The sequence below is a fragment of the Anoplophora glabripennis genome, unplaced genomic scaffold (assembly GCF_000390285.2).
Source record: "Anoplophora glabripennis isolate ALB-LARVAE unplaced genomic scaffold, Agla_2.0 scaffold466, whole genome shotgun sequence".
Lineage (NCBI taxonomy): Eukaryota > Metazoa > Arthropoda > Insecta > Coleoptera > Cerambycidae > Anoplophora > Anoplophora glabripennis.
The window spans coordinates 348,012-368,953 of record NW_019416918.1 but is presented as its reverse complement, the minus strand read 5'-3'; the positions used below and the strand labels follow the sequence as shown (position 1 = coordinate 368,953).

Sequence of the window (20,942 nt, the reverse complement as noted above, 5' to 3'; positions counted from 1 at the left end):
TCATTTTGTTATAAGTTGAAAGGTGACAGCAACTAATATGTGACAGATAGTGGTATGCAAAATTGTTTTTCCAGCGCCTTCTATTTGATTTGATTTAGAAAGCGAGTACCGTAAACTAAAGTCAAAGGCTGAAAGTTTTCTCATTTTTTCTCAAAAATTTCGTTATGCAAACACATACAAAGGTCATATGGTTGGAAAGGGAATAAAAAAATCAATTAAAACGTGCAAAAAATTTATACAACCACATACGTCACCACTTATCTATAGTGTGATGAAAAAAAAAAAAAATTCTGCGTCAGTATAAAGAAAATAACATCCCATAAAAATATACTTTACAGAGTGTCCAAAAATGGTTAAGTGAGTTATATGAGAAGAAAACAGACTAACTATATATATAGAACGTCTGCTGAAGGATGAGCCAAATTTCATTAGTTTTACAATGGAAAATTAATTGAAGTTAAAATGAAATTTGTTTTAGCCATATATCAGAAACCTATACAGCAATGGTTTGACTAGTTTTTTATTCATTGCTGTACAATCAAATGTTATTGATTATAAATGTCGCTCCATCTTAACTCTCTGATTTTTAAGTTTGAAAAAAAATTGCTGTCATTTAGGAGTATCACGTGATACAACAAAATTTTGTACAGGGTGTTTTTACGTTGTATATAAACAAGATGGTTCTAAATTGTCTCCTAATATTTTCAGGACAGATAATACATCAAAAGATAAGTGTATACTTTCTTACAGCCTCCACAATAAATTTTTGAGTACTTATGACATTGCGGAAGATGCTTCAAAAAATGCTTTTTTCAACAATAGCAATTAGTGATGTCAATATTGTAATTATTCATTACTTTTTATCCGTTACTTGAATAAGTAACGAATACTGAGTAATCGATGAGAAAAGTATTCGATACTGATACTTTTTAAGTAGAGATTCTTCTCCAAGTTTCGATACATGTAATCACGATACTCGGATTCGGTTCGGAATATTTACTGAACACGTGGATTTCAGATTTGGCTCACAGATACAATATTTTGTATCGGGTCTCGGAATATATATCATGTACTCGTTCGACGAATATCGTAAGAAAAAAGTAGTCGCGTAGTCGTCAACCTATAGGATTGTTACTTAAGATGAAATACCTTTTTGTTGACATTTAATTAAACAGCCGTAAAATATATTTAATCAGTAATTAATCAATGTAATTATTTAATTCGTAGTTTGCTGCAGTATAGTAGATACCTATGCACCTGAAGAACGTAAATAATATATAAAAACAAAACTTAAATTATTTATATATTTATTAACATTTAAATAAATAAATAATTATTTTCTAAATTTATTTATTGTAAACACAAAAAAATATATATTCTACTTTTGTCTTATAAAAATTACAAATAACGTAATTTATCAATTCAAAACTGTTTACTGTTTTGTGTGAATGCCTACTACTACAAATTTTTATGAATAAACATAAAATCATTGCAGTTTAGAAAAATGATTTTGCTTACATACTTGGATTTTAATATTGCGCCGTTCTGTTTTATTTGACCTGCCTTAGAGAATATACGTTCACTTGGAACTGGAACAGATGTAGCCAGGATGGATAAAAGTTTATTTGCTAATATTGACAGTGTAGGGTATTTCGAGCGTGTGGTTGACTTTTGCGGGAAGTCGGCGAGAAAAAAAGCTGCATATCATGCCGGCCGGACTATACTTATAACTGTGCTCAGTTTACGAATACAAAGTAACAAGTACCCAAGATAAAAGTAACGAATACTCTGAGTACTAAAAAGTAACTGTATTTGACATCACTAATAGCAATTAACTCTACATGGCGCTCTTAATAAGAAATAAAGTTGACATGAAAATGATAATGGTTTCTCAGATTTTGAAAGAAAAACCTGTCTAGAGCGATATTTTTTGAAAAAATTGTGAGAGACAATAATTTTTTTTCCTAAATAACTTGAAAACTTGTAGTGCTAGAGTTAGTCTATGAGATCTATAAGTTAACAGAATATCTAATACTCTCCTCATTTAAATATTTTTTTTTTATAATTTCCGAGATATCCAAAACATGCATAGTCAGATTGTCATCTAGGCTCACTAACATGGAATTGTGAATGTCTACCAGAAATGTAAAGTTCATGGAAAAAGTGGATAAATATAATTAAAAAAATTGGAAAATCGCAGACTTTTTACAATCTAGGATGTAAAGAGTTCTAGCCACTTTTCTTATTGCCAATATATAGGGTACAAGAAGTTTGACTGCTACTAGGTACTTCAGCATGAGATAGAGTAATCATAAATGAGAAAAAAGTTGTATATTACAGGAGCGTTAGATTAACAGTTTTCAAAATACAGCGAGTATTAATATTGGTGAGTTTCATCACAACGTAACAACAGCGTTTAACCTGCTGATGCACACCACGTGTACACGCAGCAGACGTCCTATGGAAAAAATGTAAACAGCTATTATTGTGAAACATTTAGTAAATTTCAAGATAATAGTTTTCCAGTTTTTAAATAAATAAAATAAAATGTATCGATTTTGTAGTACTTAAATAGCTTGAATTTTAGTAATTTTGAATCTCTTAAAACAGAAACTGAACTTTTAATCAAATTACGTATTTGAAAAATATGTAATTTAAGTACCCAAAGATTCACTTCGCCCAAATAATCATATGTATTAAAAATAATTTAGGTGCTTACCAAAAAGCAAAGTTCAGTAATTTTTAAACGCACAAGTACAAAACAAACTACAGCATATGCTCAAAATGTCCACCACCATTTTCAATGCACACCTCAAGAAAAGGAAATAGTGGTATGAAAGAAACACTCCGACAGAGTCGAATCCAGATACCAACTGAATTGCGTTTTGGTGGTTGCTGGACACCTTAGTACCTCGTGTTAAACCGATTTTTATGGAATTTTAAATTTATTAGGTTAATTATTTTTTAGAATTAAGCATAAAGAAGTTCCAAAAAGTGTTTTTGTTTATTTTAATATATTCTATCATCTGTTAAAATTAAGGCAGTCAAACTTCCCCTGTAGAATATAAATTATTTTAAATAATAGCCTACAATTTTTGAATATAAATATTTTGAATAAGTTCAGGATAACCAAGAGCATAATGTTGCTCTGGATTCAGAAGATTCACAAATTTTTCTGAGCTAGTGTTTAAGATTGTTTTTATGAAATTTAATTAAAGCTCATTTTAAAAGGTTTCTTTTTGTTTAGTCACTAAGAATTTGATGTATTTCTGTTTTAAATGCTTATACAGGGTGTCCGTTAAAGAATGTACCAAAGCTTACCACTAGATTCTACGACGAAAAGTAATGAGGAAAAGTCATATATAATGTTGCTCATAAACGCTTAGTTTTCGATACAGGGTGTTAAAGTTGAAAAAATAAATAACATTTTCTTTAATATTTTTCAACTACTTCGAGCTAATTTCGTGAAATTTCGTATCGGGTGTTTTTTGGGATGAGAAATTCGAATTTATCGATGATTTCGTTGTATCTTTTAGAGGGCGCCACAAGTGTCCATTAGGACGAATTTAAACTGCCAAAACTTTTTTGTGCCACGGTGTTTAAAAGTCCTATGTCGTCATTAGCAGAATTGAAAAACCTTTAAAATGAGGTTTAACTCAACAAAGGGTGCCATTTTAAATTTAAGAGTATTTTATGCCCTGCTTAAATGCCCTTGAAAAGAAAAGCGACGTGTCGGGTTTTTTTTCAATATTTTCTAGGTGGGAAGTTCTAATTGGAACACCTTGTTTAGATACTTTTGTACAAAGTTATTTGTATTTATTATTAAATGCATAGAATCAAATGCTGCCTTCCTATATGAAATTTATGTAAACTTTTTAAAACGGTAAGTACAATAATAGCAATCCATATTCTGACAAAACTATTATGACACTCGCTAAAACTTAATTTTGTCAGTAATTCAAGTTCTCAGAACTCATTTATTTCTAACTTACTTTCTAGAATAAATTAAAAAACCGCTGCAAGTGCTATAATTTGTTTTTCATTAATAATAAATGAGGAATTTGCATAATTAATATTTTAAAGACGAAAAAGATATTTTATTTAGTTTCCCACAAGAAATTAAAATTCAAAAATTATTTTCCAAGTATTATTTATTGAAAAAAGGTATTCTAGCAATTATAAAAAATATTTTCATGGAGCCAGAAAATCCTACTCATTAAAAAATGGTACCCATTATTTATTATAAACTAACTTTCTTAAAGACATTTATTTTTTGATATGTTGTTAAACATCCGAGATAAAAAAGTTGAGTTGACGGAGAACAAATTTTAAGTCCTAAGAATCTGGGCTATAAATTTAGAAAATAGTTTGTAATTGTTATGATTCAATAGAATCAATAATCACTCGGACAACATTCGTAAAATATTAACCCAAATAATTTGAACAAATGTAAAACAATCAAGGAACATCACATTTAACTTAAGTAGTTAACAAAATGAAGAACAACAAACTATTTGCTGTTCCTTAACAAAAATGCCATGCCGTGAATTCTGAAATGTTTGTTCAACGACAGAGCATCCTTGAATTCTTGACGGCACACCCTGCACTGATTCTCCTTAACCGGCTCTTTGGATTCCCCAGGCGCCAATCTCATGACACTCTCCAGTTCTTTTACGGCGTCTACATCGAAACAGTCATTTTCTTTCAAATACGACTCGTGGTCTGAAATGTTGTGAAAATGCAAAAGGTGTTTTATGAGAGATGGTTTTACGACAAAACATTCGGCACATTCCATACACTGGTAGGCCGTGGAAATATCCCTGTGCCTCTTGACATGTGCATGAAATTCAGCCCGATCTATATTTTCATAGTCGCATAACTTGCAACGGTATGTTCCATCGAACTGCATAGGTTCCTCGGCAGTTAAGTCTAGTTCAACCTCTTTTTCTGTCTTTCTCTGCTTGGTAACGCTCGGATTATAAGTACGTTTACGTTTTTTCTTCGTACTATCGTCCGTTTTCCACGAATCGCTAGACCTGCGCCTGTTGCTTTTCCCAGATCTAGGGGTAGAAGACGAATCAAAATCGCTTCCACTCGAGCTTAATGTCAAGTTCTCTACGTCTTCCATTGTCAGCTTCTGAATGACAATGTAAGGCCTTCCGTATTTGCACTGCTTTCTATGATAACTCTTCTCCTGAGGCAGTATTTGCTTGTTACACAAAATACAGAAGTACCTCTTGCTTAAGACGGGTTTAGGACTCTCGTTTTGCTGTCTACACTTATTGCAAAACTTAGTGGGCTTTTGTTCGTTGAAGATTATCTTGTTGGTACATTTTTCGCACTCTCTCGTCACGTATCTGGGGACGTCGTACTTCCTTACGTGCACGGTCTGTTTAGAGCTACACTTCAGCAAGTGAGTTGCATAAGTTGTCGTCGAACGGAAGTAGCTGCGACAATGCTTGCACATATAGACGTACATGCATCTCTTAATGTCAGTCGCATGTATATTAACGTGCGCTTTGTAACTGTCTTCAGTTAGGGTACCTATATGGGGGCAAAGCGGACACTCATATATTTTATTTAATGTACAGAATTCTTCGTGTGAACGTTTGTGAGCTTCGGCATCTTCAGCCTTAAAGACGGTGGTCCCGCAAATTGAGCAGGCAAAATAACACTTGAGGTGTGTTTGGAAATGTAAAGCAAATGTCGCACTGACAGCAAAAAGTTTCCCACATCTCTTACCGGGGCAACGGAATCTCACGTGTTTGGCTAAGTGGAAGCAAACATCATCCATATGTTTTCGTAGCATGGCCCAAGTCGGGAAGTCCTTCCCACAGTCAGGACAGACAAATGGGGGTACGTTTTCATGGATTCTTATGTGTGCTTTTAGGGAACAACTAGTGGCAGCGATGAATTTACAAATTGAACACTTCAGAGAACTGTCGAATGGTTTATTCGTGCCTAGGTAGTGCTCCGCCATGGTATCCTTTTGGAAAGTTTTGCAATCCAAGCACCTGGGCAGTCGAAACTTCTTTTCTCTAACCGATTCTACTTTTGATATCACAGGCATGATGACTGGTTGTACAGGCTCTTCCTCTGGAGGTTCTTGCTTTATGTCCACGGTTTCCAAATTGTTATTTGTATTATTGTTTTCTTCTGTTAGTAAATTTTGCTGTCTAAACACTTCTTGGTATTCCAGAGTGACGAATTCACATTTAGGAATATTGGCACAAATCTGCTTCAAGGCCAAAGATTTTTCAGCCTGTCTAAATACAATATCGTTGGGTTTTAACGTTATTATTTGCTTACCCCTCTCGCTGATGTCCGGACTGTAAAACTGTGTGTTAATGTATACGTTTTCTGGTATCGTTTCTTCCTCTGTGGCATAAAGTATCGGAATGTTTGGGTGAGGTAAGAAACCTGCCAATGAAACTGGTAGAGTAAAGATGTCAATCTCGCAGAGATTAATTTTGCCTTGGTTTAAACTGTAGTGCTTTCGAGTGTGCAATAAAAAGGAGCAACGATTGTAAAATGTCAATATTTGGTTTAAACAGCCCGAGCAGTTGTATTGTATGACTATTATTCTTCGATTAACATGATCCTGGAGTGACCTCAAACAAGAAAACCTAAAACCGATTTTCTTTATAAATCATTGTTATTAATCTGGTAACTCACATATGGCGACAAGCATAACAGGTGTATATGTGGTCTCCCAAAGCTGGCTTGAATCCGATCCATTCCTTGGGGGCTTCGTCAAAGACAATGTCCCATTTTGAAGTTAATGTGTTTTTGCGTTGCTGCAAGACAACAGAATATAATCGTAAAGTTAAAGGTAAGTGTAGAATTTTATATTATGTGCAATATTTATTGGTACATTTCCTAAAATTTTACATTATTTTATAAAACATCTATTAGAGAGATGCATTCCTTATACCTGCATAAAAAATAAGTTCCCTGAAGAATTTGCCAACGATAATACCCCCTTGGTTCAACTCAGTAAAATTAAAAGTTTAGGAAATATTTGTCACAATGTACATCGAGCGGCGTCTCCACCATTTTTTGTTTATAATTTTTAATTGCACTTAATTACTATGCTAGAAGCATACATATTTTTAAAATAAGAGCCAAGAAAATCTTACTGTCTGCTAATGTAATTTTCATTAACAAAATTTGACAAACACTACATATAATACAAAATAGAAAAACAAAACAAGAATAAGTTAAAGTTAAAAAAATAATTTAAAAGAAAGAAAACTATCCAAATACATTTTCAATATGGACACCTTCCACCTCCACATACATCCTAAGGCTATGAATATTATTTGTTTGTAGACAAAAAAGGGTAATAATTTTATAGGTCCATACGTTTTCGAGGAACGTCTGAATGGACATCGATATTTGGAGTTTTTGCAAAATAATTTGCAGCGACTATTAGACAATGTTCGATTAGACACCCGAAAAAACGTTTGGTTCATGGTTCATTTCAATATTGATGTACGAAATTATTTATCCATTGTGTTTAATAATAAATGGATTGAGAGAGGAGGCCCAATTTCATGGCCACCACATTCTCCAGACTTTAACCCGATGGACTTCTTCCATTGGAAAGAATTAATTTCCATTAGATATACCCCAGAAATGCTTTTTCGTGTACAAACAAATAAGATTCGTAGACTTGTACAGGTGGAAGGTGTATACATATAATGAAAATGTATTTTGATAGTTTTTTCTCTTTTAAATTATTTTTTTAACTTACTCTAACTTATTCTTGTTTTGTTTTTATATTTTGTGTTACATATAAAGTGTGTTTGTCAAATTTTGTTAGCGAAAATTTCATTAGCAGATAGTAAGATTTTCTAGGCTCTTATTTTAAAAACATGTACGGTTCTAACATAGTAATTATGTCCAAATAAAAATTAAAAACAAAAAATGGTGGAGGCGCCACTCAATATGTATACAGTGACATAAAATCGCAAATTTGTCCTAAACTGCTAATTTTACCGAGTTGAACCAAGAGGGTATTATCATAGGTAAATTCTTCAGGGAACTTACTTTTGATACAGGCAGATTGAGATCGTATCTGTGCCAAAATTCTGAGTTTTTACCATTGGGCATAATCCGTCCCTGGCATGATGTAGTTTCACTTACAACATCAAAAACACACTGTACGCATTTGTTACAATCACCAAATTTGCACCATGCTTAAGTTAATAGTTTCGAGACTGTAAATAAAAATAACTATTAATTTTCATTTTTGAGGGCTCGTAACTTGTTAACGAAGGCCTGTATGAAAAAAATTTATATGAAAAACTGATATTATTTTGACCTCATCTATTTGTACTCGACTTTTTTGTATCAAGTACCGGGACATCCTGTATACACTGCGTCCTAAAAAGTCCCGGAACAGCAAAATATGGAGTTTTAGGTAAAGTTCAGATATACTTCAGAGAATACATTGCTTCTGTCATTTTTCGACGTGTAAACAAATGTTTACCTTTACCCCCACCTACCCGCCACAAGGTTACCCCAATTTTTTTTAAATTGCACAGCATGGCTTGTGATACGTCATTTGAAAGATAATTTCATTCTTTTTACTGTAGGTACCTAATGTAAAGTTTTCTGGAAAATTTTAGAAAACAGAGGAGTTACAGCTATTTTTTAACTGAACCAACATTAAACCCCAAATCAAAAAGTTATTTAATAATAATAATAAAGTTTGTTGGCTAATAATCATGGAAACAGCATTTATCATTTTATAATAAAGTAACTTTGTCAAAAAAATGTTCGATTTGTCAAATTTGTTCATTAAATATTGAATCAAATGTGGCACTAAATGAAAGAGAAAGAATAACGATTTTGATGATGAGAGGATATGGCGATCTCAAAAGGTCATTTGATCAAGTGGTTCATTTATTTAATGATACATTTCCAAACAGAACACCAAACACCAGTATCTAAATCAACTGCGTGCAGAACAATACAAAGATTTGAAGAAACTGGAACTGTGAAAGAAAAGCCCCGATCAGGACTCCCAAGAACTGCAACTAATAACGATAACGTTTTTGAAGTATTGCAGGGTTTTGTGGAAGATCCTCATACTTCTGTGTGTAAGGCTGCTAGAGAACATGATGCAAGTAGTAGATCATTTATTTGCCGAATTTTAAAAATAAACTCCTATAAACCTTACAAAATAGATTTACTGCAAGATGATTATGATCGAAGACTCGATTTCTGTGAAACAACAATGGCAAAAGTTGACTAAGACCGTAACTTTATATTTAATATTTGTTTTTCCGACGAATGTCAATCATCACAATTTTAGTTACTGGACTGATCAAAATCCTCACTGGATGAGAGAAGAACACACCCAGAGATCTCAAAAAATAAATACTGGGCTGGTATTATTGGTACTACCATTATTGGTCCATTTGTAATTGAAGGTAACTTAAATTGCCGAAAGTACGAACAAATGTTACGTAGTCAAATTGTACCTGCTTTACAAAACTTACTACATTAATTTTGACAGAATATGGTTCCAGTAGGATGGTACAACACCTCAATTTGCTATTCGAGTTTGGCAATTCCTGGATTAAATGTTTCTGAACAGATGGATTGGGAGAGAGGTGCTATTGAATGGCCAGCATGTTCTTCTGATATAACACCCCTAGGTTACTTCTTTTGGGGAAAAAATGTTTATAAAACAAAGCTATGACTTGAGGAACAGAATACTTGAGGAATAGAATACTTGAGGAATCGCAACAAATTACTAGAGAAACTTTAATAAAGGTTGTGACGTCGTTCTACTCTAGGTTGGGATATTGCCAAATTGAGGGTGGGAGACAGTTTGAACATTTATTAAAATTTTTTATTCATATAATCACATAATTGTGTTATTTTTTCGTTTGTATTTTTTTTAATAAAGTTGTGTATTCAAGAAAAAATAGCTAACTCCTTTGTTTTCCAAAATTTTCCAGAAAACTTTACATTACGGTAAAGAGAATGATATTATCTTTCAAATTACGTATCACAAGCCATACTGTGCAGTTAAAAAAAATGGGGGAATCTTGTGGCGGGTAGGGGGGTATATGTAAATATTTGTTTACACGTCAAAAATGACAAAAGGAATGTATTTTCTAAAGTATAGACATTAGACATTGTTTATTGGTGTTAATCATACAAAAGTATTTACACAAGTCAGAATTGAGGAAAAGAAAAGAAAACAAACAGGCAGATTAACAAAATAGGAACAAAAGGAGAACCAAAATATCGCGCACAGAACCACGTAAGAGTCGATTTACAATATAAAATAATTAAAATAATAAAACAGTAAAATCTGAACTTTACCTAGAACTCACTATTAATCTAGATATCTTGCAGGTCTGGGACACAGTGTATATTGTAGTAATTTTGAATTATGTAATTTTACTTGGTATTTTAATGTTAAACAATTAGATACTTTGTAAGTGATTTCAGAATGTAGAATGACTACATATATTCATAATCCAACAACGGAATAGAAAAATTGAATAAAATTTCATCATCCTGTAGAAGTCCTGATTTAAAATCAGCGACAAAGTCATTACATTAACCCTTCGAGCAGGAGTATATGCTAGAAGCATTAACCTCAAAAGTTTGAAAATATGAAAGTAATATCTACTTCAACCTACTAGTTATTAAAAACAAAAAAATAGCTTTCTTGTTTGGTTTTGAAAGTGACAAGTGACATTACAAGTATTTTAATCTTGTCAAAATACTTCAGATAATTATTTTTATTATTTATAATTCAATTTATATAATTGGAACATACAACTTTTGCATTATACATATTTGAAATACAACACTAAACGATATAGTTAGGTGTAAATTTATGATTAGATCGTGCAAAACTGTGATAACGACAGTTTTTTTATCTACAATAAGACAATTCGGTAGAATTACAATTCTAATACAAGTTTTTAAATGATAGCATTGCAGTTATTCTAAATGATTAAAATTAAGAAATTTTTATGCTCTATAACCTACCAAAAGTGTAGAATTATCCAGTGACATATTTCTGCTAATGTCCAAAAATCTATGTATTACAGTCGACTGCTTGCTGATATTAGAGATAATTTATTTCTAAAAAAAAATAAAACTGGGTTAGTTATAACAGTTAATGGATAAAACAAACATACCTCAGAACTGAATCACTTGTCAGTTGTCACCAGACTGGGTGTGTGTGCTCACTTTATTTAGTGTTAAAATGGTAAAACTAACTAGAATGTGTCTAATATACAACTTCCTTTTTTATCCAAATTGCAGTACATTAAACAATTAACTACCATCTGATTTTAAGAAAAAAAAAATCCTAACAGACAAAATGTCCCTACTTTATGTAACCATATTTAGTGCTAAGACTGGTAGGCAACACTGTATGCACCAATATTTTCAAATTTGCAAGGTTACATAACTTGCCAAATAATAAACTTGTGGTAGTGGACATACAAAGCAATAAAACAATAATCATATGAGAAAAATATTTTAATATCACTATATTATATAATTTATCTAACTCGGTCACATTTATTCGACACATACTTTTTTTTTTCTAAAATAAGTATTTTAAAAATATCACAAATATATATTTAATCTTTATCTTGTTTGGAAAACATCTTGGAAATATTTGTTACGGACTTAATTAAGGGTCGTTGTACAACCCAAATGACAGGAAATATGGTAATAACAAGTCCAAGTAAAAATACGAATAGGTTACTATTCGTTCTCCTTGCAAACCATTTCGTGTACACACTTAAAATAAGAGATATTCCCCCGCAAGCAAAACACAATGTTCCGGTGACAACGTGAACTAACTTCACGATTTTTGGGTTCAAGTAGGCCTTCAAGTCTTTACCATAGAGCGTAGCCACACCGTTGATGCATGGTGGAATGTAAGTTATCACAGCGATGAGTCCCAGCAACCCGTGCCAACTGGTATAATGGTATTTATTGAGTCTGTTTTTATTTATCGTGATTACCAGAAAACCTATGAGGATTAATATAGCTGCAGCAGTGAGGGAGGTCCAGTGCAAAAATATTTTTAAAGAGCCACTTATTTTGAATTTCTTTCTCAGTATACTTTCCTTTGAAAGAGCCAATATGCCTTCACTCATCAGGAACATCCACTGAAAATACAAATTATTAAACTTATTGATTTCAATTATCATTTAATGTAAAAAACAATTTTAAAGTTCAAGTTTTAACTATGTTGATCAACATAAATTTACTTCTAACCTAAAACTCACATAACAATTAAAAATTGAACAATGGAATTTTGGTATTGATCCCTTTTGGACAAATGAAAAATCAATTAAAAAAAGTAAGTAGGTACTTACCCCTAAAGACAGCAATAATGGGTGCCACGTAAAAAAATCGAAGGGCTCTTTGAAGCACAAGTACAAAATAAGCGAAACAAAAGCTAAAATACAACAGTGCGCCACAGTTGTCAGCCCTTCTTTAACTGGCGCGGACTCTTCCTGATAATTTTTATGTTTAATTTTCCCAGCAGCACCTTGCTTTTTTGATTTTTCGCCCATCATTGGTTCTGTGCTCATGGTTGTGTCAGCAACAATAACATTTAAGGACTGATCGCTTCCAGATGCAGATAAATGCGCTATCGTTCCACTCATTGCGTTTGGTGACGAAGAGGGGTTTTTAGTTTTGTTTGCAGATTAAACGTAAGTAGGTAATTAATTACACCTATTATTTATTCAGTATTTGAAGTGTTCTAAAGTAGCATTAAACATTTATTACTTCATACTCAAATAAGTACAAGCATTATCACTATTCACTTATCTCATTTTAAATTTTTCAAATACCTTCTACGAGGGTGCTCCATAGTTGAGTTTTTTTTTTTGAAACTCGTGTAGGGACTTGACATTTTCAATTGTTTTTTTAAACACAAATGTGAACTTAATGTGAATATGAACCTTTATTAAGTTCACGTTTGTAATAAAAAATGACAATTGTCAACTTTCTAGTCGAGTTTCTAAAAAAAACGAAACACATTTTATGAAGCACCTGTGTCGTGTACCTGGGTATTTGATGTATATACAGGGTGGTCCAGTTTCTGATGCGGGAAATTCAAGGACCGATAGAGATTCAAAAAATAATATGAGGTTGCTATATAAACTATATTCGAGAAATGCAAGGTGTTCAAGATTGGTTTTAAAAAATCTAATTTATTAATTGTTGCCAAACGGCTAACGATATTTCAATGAAATTTTGTAGATGTTATTACCATCGAGGGAGAAAATAGTTCGTATATTACCGAGGTGGAAAGTGTTTCATTCTTGTCGAGAGGAAAAAAAAATCTCGAGACAAGAATGAAACTTCACCGAGGTTTGTGTAGGTACTATTTTATTTACAACCATATACCTTTTAATAAAAGTGACGGTTTTTGAAAGGAAATAATTACGTGAGAAATTAACAAAGTAAGATCCCTGTATATCCAGATTTCAGATAAAAAAATGCATTTTGATAATGGTTAGTATGGCACTAAGAAAGTGTATTGTTGATAGATTGTCATCAAAAAAGTGATTTCGAAGACAATGAGCGATTTAGAAGAAATTATTTGTACTCTTCCTCAACTGAGAGAAGCCGCTGAACATTTGGAAAAAGATTTGTTACCTAAGAAGAGTCGTGCAAGATTTTTTGAAACAAATATTTTCGTTATTTAATGAACGTTGACATTTACCTGGGTTAAAACTGACATTTATCTGGGTGGAAAGTAATCACTTTCCACCCTGGTAAATGTCACTTTCCATCTGGATATATGTCAAACCCAGAAATATGTTTCTTTCAAACTTACTGCAAGTTTGCAATATCAACATTACATATATGGTTGTAAATATACATTCAATTCTCTTACAGCTATTCCAAAAATCCAAAATGCTGGTGGGGCTCCATCAGTTGTATTTCATGTCTTGAGTTAACGGGTATATCCTCGATGCAGGTTATTAGTTATTAGTAAGAAATTCAAGAAATAGTTCCGGCTTTAACCTAGGGAATAGAAAATGTGAACCACAAACATTATTATCAAAAACTCCCTACCAAACATTTACGGAAAATTGACCAAATTTCTCAAGGATCGTGTGCCCAAACATTGATATTATGTTTTTCAGATATACTTTGAAAATTGAAATCGAGCTTTCTTCTTTCAAATTGAATGAAGAATCCAAAACTGATTTTTATTTTATGAAACAGCAGTGGCGTAAGTACTAATATTTTCTTTAGAAATATCCAGTAACGTGCTAGTACGAACGCCACTGACAAAACTACAAATAATGTTTTTCATTGCAAAACATGCTCCCTCGATGGTAATACAAAATTTCATTGAAATATCCTCAGCTGTTTGGCAACAATTAATAAATTTAATTTTTTTTAACCAATCTTGAACACCTTGTATTTGCTTAACGAAGCATTTCTCGTATTATTTTTTAAATCTCTATCGATCACTGAAGTTTCCGCATCGGAAACTGGACCATCCTGTATATTCAGTAATCTTCCATTAATATTTGTCCAGTTTCAATTTTTATCGAAACATCCTGTATAACTTATACCTTGCGCATTTCGTAACCTTATTTAGATTATAAAAAGCTTAAAAAACTCTATGGCAATAATTGTAAAATGATTCTGATTATAATTATTTCGTGTTCTGCACTTTGAATAGTTGTATTCATTCATGGCCAGTGCAAAAAACTATATCTAAATGTTTTCTGTGACACTGACAAGTTTAAAAACTGTTTTGATTTACTCCGAAAACAACAATAAAATAATTTTGAATTTTAAATAATTGAATCGCATTAGTAAATATTTTCATTTAGTTTCAAGTTCAATTTGGTCGGCCCTGGTAATAACTTATCATATGCGTGTCCGTGTGCCACGCGTTGATAACCTACCAGTTATTGCAAAATATATGGTTTCTTAGATGTAAACTATCATTTGATAAAGTTCTTGTTGATTCGGGATTTACCATTTTTGAGGACAATCGGATTTCATGGTTACTAACCCACATATTAAATACTCACTCATAAATGGGTTTTTCCAATGTGGCCGCAGGCAGAATCAGAATCGGAAACGAAAAATTAAATATTGCTGTGGACCAGTTAACTAGTGAATACAAATGTATAATAATAGAAAAGTGTATTTTGTAGCAAGGTCAGAATGAAAAAATTCGATACTAGTGGAAGAACCACAAGTATCGAATTTTTTCATTACAACCGAGTAACATACTATATTTTCTCCTCGGCCAAAAAGTATGAATCAAAAACAATGAATAAGTTATTTATTGAGACATTTGTATTACACTGTATTAATATTTATACAGGGTGTCCCACGGTGAGAAGACATTAGACATATTTCAGAGACTACTTCGATTTTAATTTTGAAAATTTGGGCAATAGTATTTTCGGGCATGCCCTTCTCAAGTAAAATAATGGTGTTCACCTAACGTTTCCGGTTATACCGGAAGTTGACGTCATCTTCGTAATTTTAAATAGAACACTGTATATTATTGCAATTTTGATTTCTACGTAAATTTTTAGATAAACTTTCATAAAGTTAACCGTTTTTGATCTATTAATTTTTTTCAAAAAAAAAAAAAAAAATTAAAAAAGCACTGCCTAATTAAAAAAGATGTGTATTTTACAATAATAAAGTTAGAACGATAAAATTTATAGGGGACATAACTAAAACTCTAAGCTTCCCTGCCATAATTTGAAAATGACTTAATTTCATACAGGGTGGTAGAAATTTAATGCCGAATTTAGTCATCTTTAAACCATCTTAACTTTTTTTTAATGGAATACCCTGTATATTTTTGCGCAACCTGATGAACAATTTTGTTGTCTTTTGGATGGTATAATGATTCCCTATACCGATCTCTTCTGGTTTTTAAGATATTTACTGTTTTTCGTGCAGTCAACGGATATCGCATAATTTCTTGCGAGGAAATTTTTGGTGGAGCTTCAATACAAGCACCTAATCTATGACCAGTTTATTGTTGTCAAATTAACACATACAGTGAATGTTTATTTGAGTATTATTTATTGTTAAAGAATGGAAATCGTTAACATTTATTCAAATGCTGACATTTTAAATTTATTATTTATTCATGGAGTATCACAAGATAATAAATAGGATTTGAATGGTATTTAATGAGAGATATCCTCATGTACCACCAATGAGCAGACACATTTTACGAAGAATTTTAAAAAATCAATTAGAACATGGTCGAATTTCTGCACATAGAATTTTGCCAAAGCCGATAACTTTAGATGAAGGTAACATCGTCAATGTTTTGGCATATTTTCATGCTTACCCTGACTCATCAATTCGTGTTGCTAAATAGAATTTAGGCATTTCAAAAACCTCCATCCAAAAGATTTTAAAAACTAATGGTCAGCATTCATTTAACTTCAATTTATTTATTAATTTATTATTTATTTATTTATTTATTATTAACCTAACAGTTAAAACCAGTTAATAGGTGGGAGAAATAGCTAATAAAAATAGATGCATTAACAAAATCAGATATCAATAAAGTACAAAAGTAAAAAAAAAACAGTTAACAATAACATAAAATATAAAGGTTATAAAAAATTATAAAAAATAACCACTACGTATATAGGACCAATTAAAAAAAAAACAGTTAACAAAGTTAAAATAAATGCTAACATAAATACCAAGAAAACATTTTAAAATTCAATTAAAACTAGTACACAATATAATATCCTAAAGCAGGTCATAATATAAAGAATGATTAAAAATTACATTGCAAGTTACGACTAGAAAAAACTCTCTTAATATAGGATATATCCTCAAGAAAAATATCCGCAAGATTCTGCATTCGAGAGTGATTTTCAACCATTGTATACAACGGTGAAAACTGTAATAAATTCGTTCGAAGTGTGGGGTTGCTGAAAGACGAACTCAATAATTCATTAAAATGATTTTAACGCGAACATAAGAAGATCCAGAGTTTTTATGCAAAATCATTTGGATAGATGGTCAAAACTTAGTAGCGAAGGTATTTTTAATAGACACAATCCACACTTTTGGGCATCAGAAAAATACCTCCATGTTTTGAGAACCGTTGTAACAGATTTCTTAGAGGATCTACCCCTAGATCAACTAAGAAGCTGCTGGTATCAGCTAGACGGTGCTCCACCTCATTGTAGAAAGTATGCCGCCTATTAAATGAAATGTTTGAAGACAGGTGGATTATACGTCTAGGACCCTAGGATTGGCCACCAAGATCTCCAGATCTGTCGCCACCAGATTTTTATGTCTGGGGTGCAATAAAGGAGAAAGTTTATTCCAAAGAAAACCTAGTTGCCCGTGTAAGAGAAGCCTTTGAAGCTTTACCTGCTACCCAAATATCCAGAGCTATTACATATGGGGTAACAAGAAGGACACATAGGTGACTGTTTACAAGTAGATGGCGGTTACTTCGAGCAAATTAATTAAATTTCTGAAAATAATAATTATTCGTATTATGTAGTTTAATTCTGTTACCTTATTTAAATTATTTTTCATTTATCCCTACTGATTAACAGAGCTGGGTAATTACTTGTAATTTAAAAATAGTTACAATTACAAATTACTTTTTTTAAAAAAGGAACTAATTACACTTACAAAGTATATTCTTTAAAAAAGGAATTATATTAATTTAATTACAGTTACATGGAAAATGGATTTAGCAATTACTATTCTAATTACTTTTCTAATTACTTTTACGATAAAGTAAATTATAGTGACCAAACAGAGAAAAAGGAAAAAGTTAAGTTAAAAATTTAAATTAAAAGTGTTGTGTAATATTGCATTTTATTATCTATTAGAATTGATACTAAAATGAAAATATTATTCTTATTCATTTTTTGATATAGAATTTTTATATTTTTATTACTAATCTAATAATTTAAACTAGTTCAGTTCATACTATAATTTTATATTATTGGTCAGGTAATTAATTCAACCCGATGCTCTTTTTGTTGGTTGTTAGTACATTTGCAAAATATAGAATACAGTAGTTTTAGGTAGACTGTAAAGCAATAATTATTATTAAAAAAATTACGAATCGAACAAGTACGAGTGAAAGGCTGAGTAACCGAACCAGAAGTTTTCTCAACTCAAAATAAGAGCAGTAACACATAGACACATAATATATATTTTTATAAAACTTGATGCTATAGACAACATGTTTTTACTTCGTATATTTTCTAAATTAATAATAATGATAATAAAATAAAATGTACTCTGTTAATTCTGAGGTTAATTCACCAAATCACTTTTTATTGTTCACGCGACACAAGGCTTTCCTCAAATGAAATAATAGAAGTCTGCAAGTCTGTGCGCAATTACGCTATACGCATGATCTTAAAAGTAATTATAATTATTAGAAAAAGTAACTGTAATTGGAAAAAGTATTTGTACTTATAGAAGTAATTTGTAATTCGATAGTTCAAATAATATAATTACAAATTACAATTCATAAAACAATTTTACTGCAATTACAATTCCAAATTACTTTAATAAAAAAAAGTACTTAAATACAATTACAATTACAGGGAAAAAAAGGGAATTGTAATTGCTATTTACTTTTTCACCAGGAATTACTCAGTTCTGCTGATTAATAGTCAATCAGTGCATCTCTCATTAGATACCTACTCTACAAGTTGTATTTATTATCTTGTGACACTCTCCATGAATAAATAATAAATTTAGAATGTCAGCATTTGAATAAATATTAACGATTTCCATTCTTTGACAATAAATAATACTCAAATAAACATTCACTGTATGTGTTAAATTGACAACAATAAACTGGTGACCGATATAGGTGCGTTTTAAAGTTCCACTAAAAATTTCATAGCCATCTTTGCAAGAAATTATGCGATATCCGTTTTCTGCACGAAAAATAGTAAATTTAAAAACCAGAAGAGGTATAGGTATAGGGTACCATTACACCATTCGAAAAAGAACAAAATTGTTCATCAAGTTGCGCAAAAATATACAGGGTTTTCCATTAAAAAAAATAAGTTAAGATGGTTTAAAGTTGACTAAATTCGGCATTAAATTTTTAAATCATCATTTTGAAATTATGGCAGGGAAGCTTAGAGTTTTAGTTATGTCCCCTTTAAATTTTATCGCTCTAACTTTATTATTGTAAAATACATATCTTTCTGAATTAGACAGTGCTTTTTTATTTTTATTTTTTTTGAAAAAAACTAAATATGTCAAAAACGGTTAACTTTAAGAATAGGAAGCCTTTATGGAAGAATATACAGGATGTGCCATTTAAAATAACAAAGATGACGTCAACTTCCGATATAACCGGAATGACGCCATATATATATACCAGTATAATATATTTTCCAGAGTCGAAGATTTCCATTTTTTAAAATAAGTCACCGAAAAATGCAATGAAAACATTTTCGGAAAAGGAGCTGTTTTCGTTTCTTGTTGCTATCCCTTAAAAATGCATAATACTTTTTTCATATTCATGTCTCGATTTTTGCGGCTGCAGGTTCTCGCTTATATTATTTGCATAATTTGTAATTTCAAGTGGAGTATTATCAAATTCTATATCTGATTCACTCGATTTTATTTACATTAAAACTTATCTGAAAATAATTTTAATTCGATTACGGAATATTCATTCTGTACCTTATTATACAGGGTGTCCGCAAATTTCATCGACGTTTGACTGCATATTCAGGACAATAAAAAATACGATTTACGAAAAAAAAGTTAAATAAAAACTTTTTGGTTTTTGAGTTACAGGCCTTCAAAGTTGTCAAAAATAAAACCAATTTAATTAATAACTTCATAACCCTTTTGCCGATCGCGTTCAAATTTGGCACATTTATTTGGACTATTATAGCGTATTATCTCTTAAAGCTTTAGTCAAATCGATATACTGGGTGATAGTTTTCTCCGGTTACCTCTCCCTTTTAGCGGCCAAAACTTTTACAGTGGTTGTATTTTTATAAAACTGGCAGCAACGTTGAAAAGGTCGTTTCATTAAAAAAAATATTGTCCCTTGAGGAAATCGCCTGCAGAAAGCCATTCTTGAGAAAAATGGCATTATTTGCAGGTCTGTGCGTTTCGGTTTGCGTAGCAGTGTCTTTGAGTTCAGTAGACGATGAAAACAAGTTGTTGATTGCTGTGTGTATCAGTTAATGTTATTATTGTCGTGTTTCTTTAGGATTCTCATCACTCCACACATGCAAATTATGAAGTGTCCGCAGTGTATCAAGAGAATTAAATTATGTAAAACAAGAAGCAACTTCTGCGGACATTTTATTTGACTCCTGCTCAACATGAAAATTTAGATCCCAACGCACGTTTACAATTTTGGTTGGTATGGGTTCGCAGAAGATAATAATTTGCTTCAAAAATAGTTTTGTACCGACAAATCTTGTTTTACAAGGAACGGAGTTGTAAATTTTCATAATTTGCATGTGTGGAGCGATGAGAATCCTAAAGAAACACGACATAATAATGAGCCACAGCAATCAACATCTTGTTTTCATCGTCTACTGAACTCAAAGTTTTAAATCCGTGACATTGTTACGCAAACCGAAACATGACCTGCAAATAATGCCATTTTTCTCAAGAATGGCTTTCTGTAGGCTATTTTCCCAAGAGACAATATTTTTTTTAAATAAAACGACCTTTATAAATAAATAAGTGTTGTAAAAAGCATTTTACGCACGAATGGAAAAGTTACGCACGACGCCGCGTAGCGGCGAGTGTGTAATTCTACGGTGCGTAATTGCATTAGGTACACCACGTATATACAATACTGTTTGTATTGACCGTTGCTAGGCGGTTGCTAGGAAAACTGTACGATTTTTTTCCCAAGATTATTTACCGTACGCAATAGGAATCTTACATTGATC

At 31.7% G+C, this 20,942-nt stretch overlaps 2 protein-coding genes across 2 annotated transcripts; both read right to left on the bottom strand.

The window, feature by feature from the left end:
* Positions 1 to 4,145: 4,145 nt before the first annotated feature.
* On the bottom strand, positions 4,146 to 11,318 carry LOC108910149 (zinc finger protein 699-like). The gene is made up of 4 exons (XM_018714676.1): positions 11,175 to 11,318; positions 11,023 to 11,118; positions 6,676 to 6,797; positions 4,146 to 6,626 (listed from the first exon to the last, which is right to left on the bottom strand). The coding sequence occupies exons 2-4, from the start codon at positions 11,047 to 11,049 to the stop codon at positions 4,511 to 4,513; spliced, it is 2,265 nt and encodes a 754-aa protein (XP_018570192.1). The 5' UTR covers positions 11,050 to 11,118; positions 11,175 to 11,318; the 3' UTR covers positions 4,146 to 4,510.
* A 281-nt stretch (positions 11,319 to 11,599) lies between these two features.
* Positions 11,600 to 12,799, bottom strand: LOC108910151 (cytochrome b561 domain-containing protein 2). Its single transcript, XM_018714678.1, has 2 exons — positions 12,372 to 12,799; positions 11,600 to 12,161 (listed from the first exon to the last, which is right to left on the bottom strand). The coding sequence occupies exons 1-2, from the start codon at positions 12,663 to 12,665 to the stop codon at positions 11,625 to 11,627; spliced, it is 831 nt and encodes a 276-aa protein (XP_018570194.1). The 5' UTR covers positions 12,666 to 12,799; the 3' UTR covers positions 11,600 to 11,624.
* Positions 12,800 to 20,942: the final 8,143 nt, after the last annotated feature.

What these genes read in the sequence shown, in the direction of transcription:
- LOC108910149 (XM_018714676.1), bottom strand. Translation starts at nt 11,049, where the DNA reads ATGTCACTGGATAATTCTACACTTTTG. An exon ending in TGGATAATTCTACACTTTTG is followed by an intron (nt 6,798 to 11,022) that starts GTAGGTTATAGA and finishes GTTGTCTTGCAG; the next exon opens with CAACGCAAAAACACATTAAC. An exon ending in TGTTATGCTTGTCGCCATAT is followed by an intron (nt 6,627 to 6,675) that starts GTGAGTTACCAG and finishes AATCGGTTTTAG; the next exon opens with GTTTTCTTGTTTGAGGTCAC.
- LOC108910151 (XM_018714678.1), bottom strand. Translation starts at nt 12,665, where the DNA reads ATGAGTGGAACGATAGCGCATTTATCTGCATCTGGAAGCGATCAGTCC. An exon ending in CATTATTGCTGTCTTTAGGG is followed by an intron (nt 12,162 to 12,371) that starts GTAAGTACCTAC and finishes TTGTATTTTCAG; the next exon opens with TGGATGTTCCTGATGAGTGA.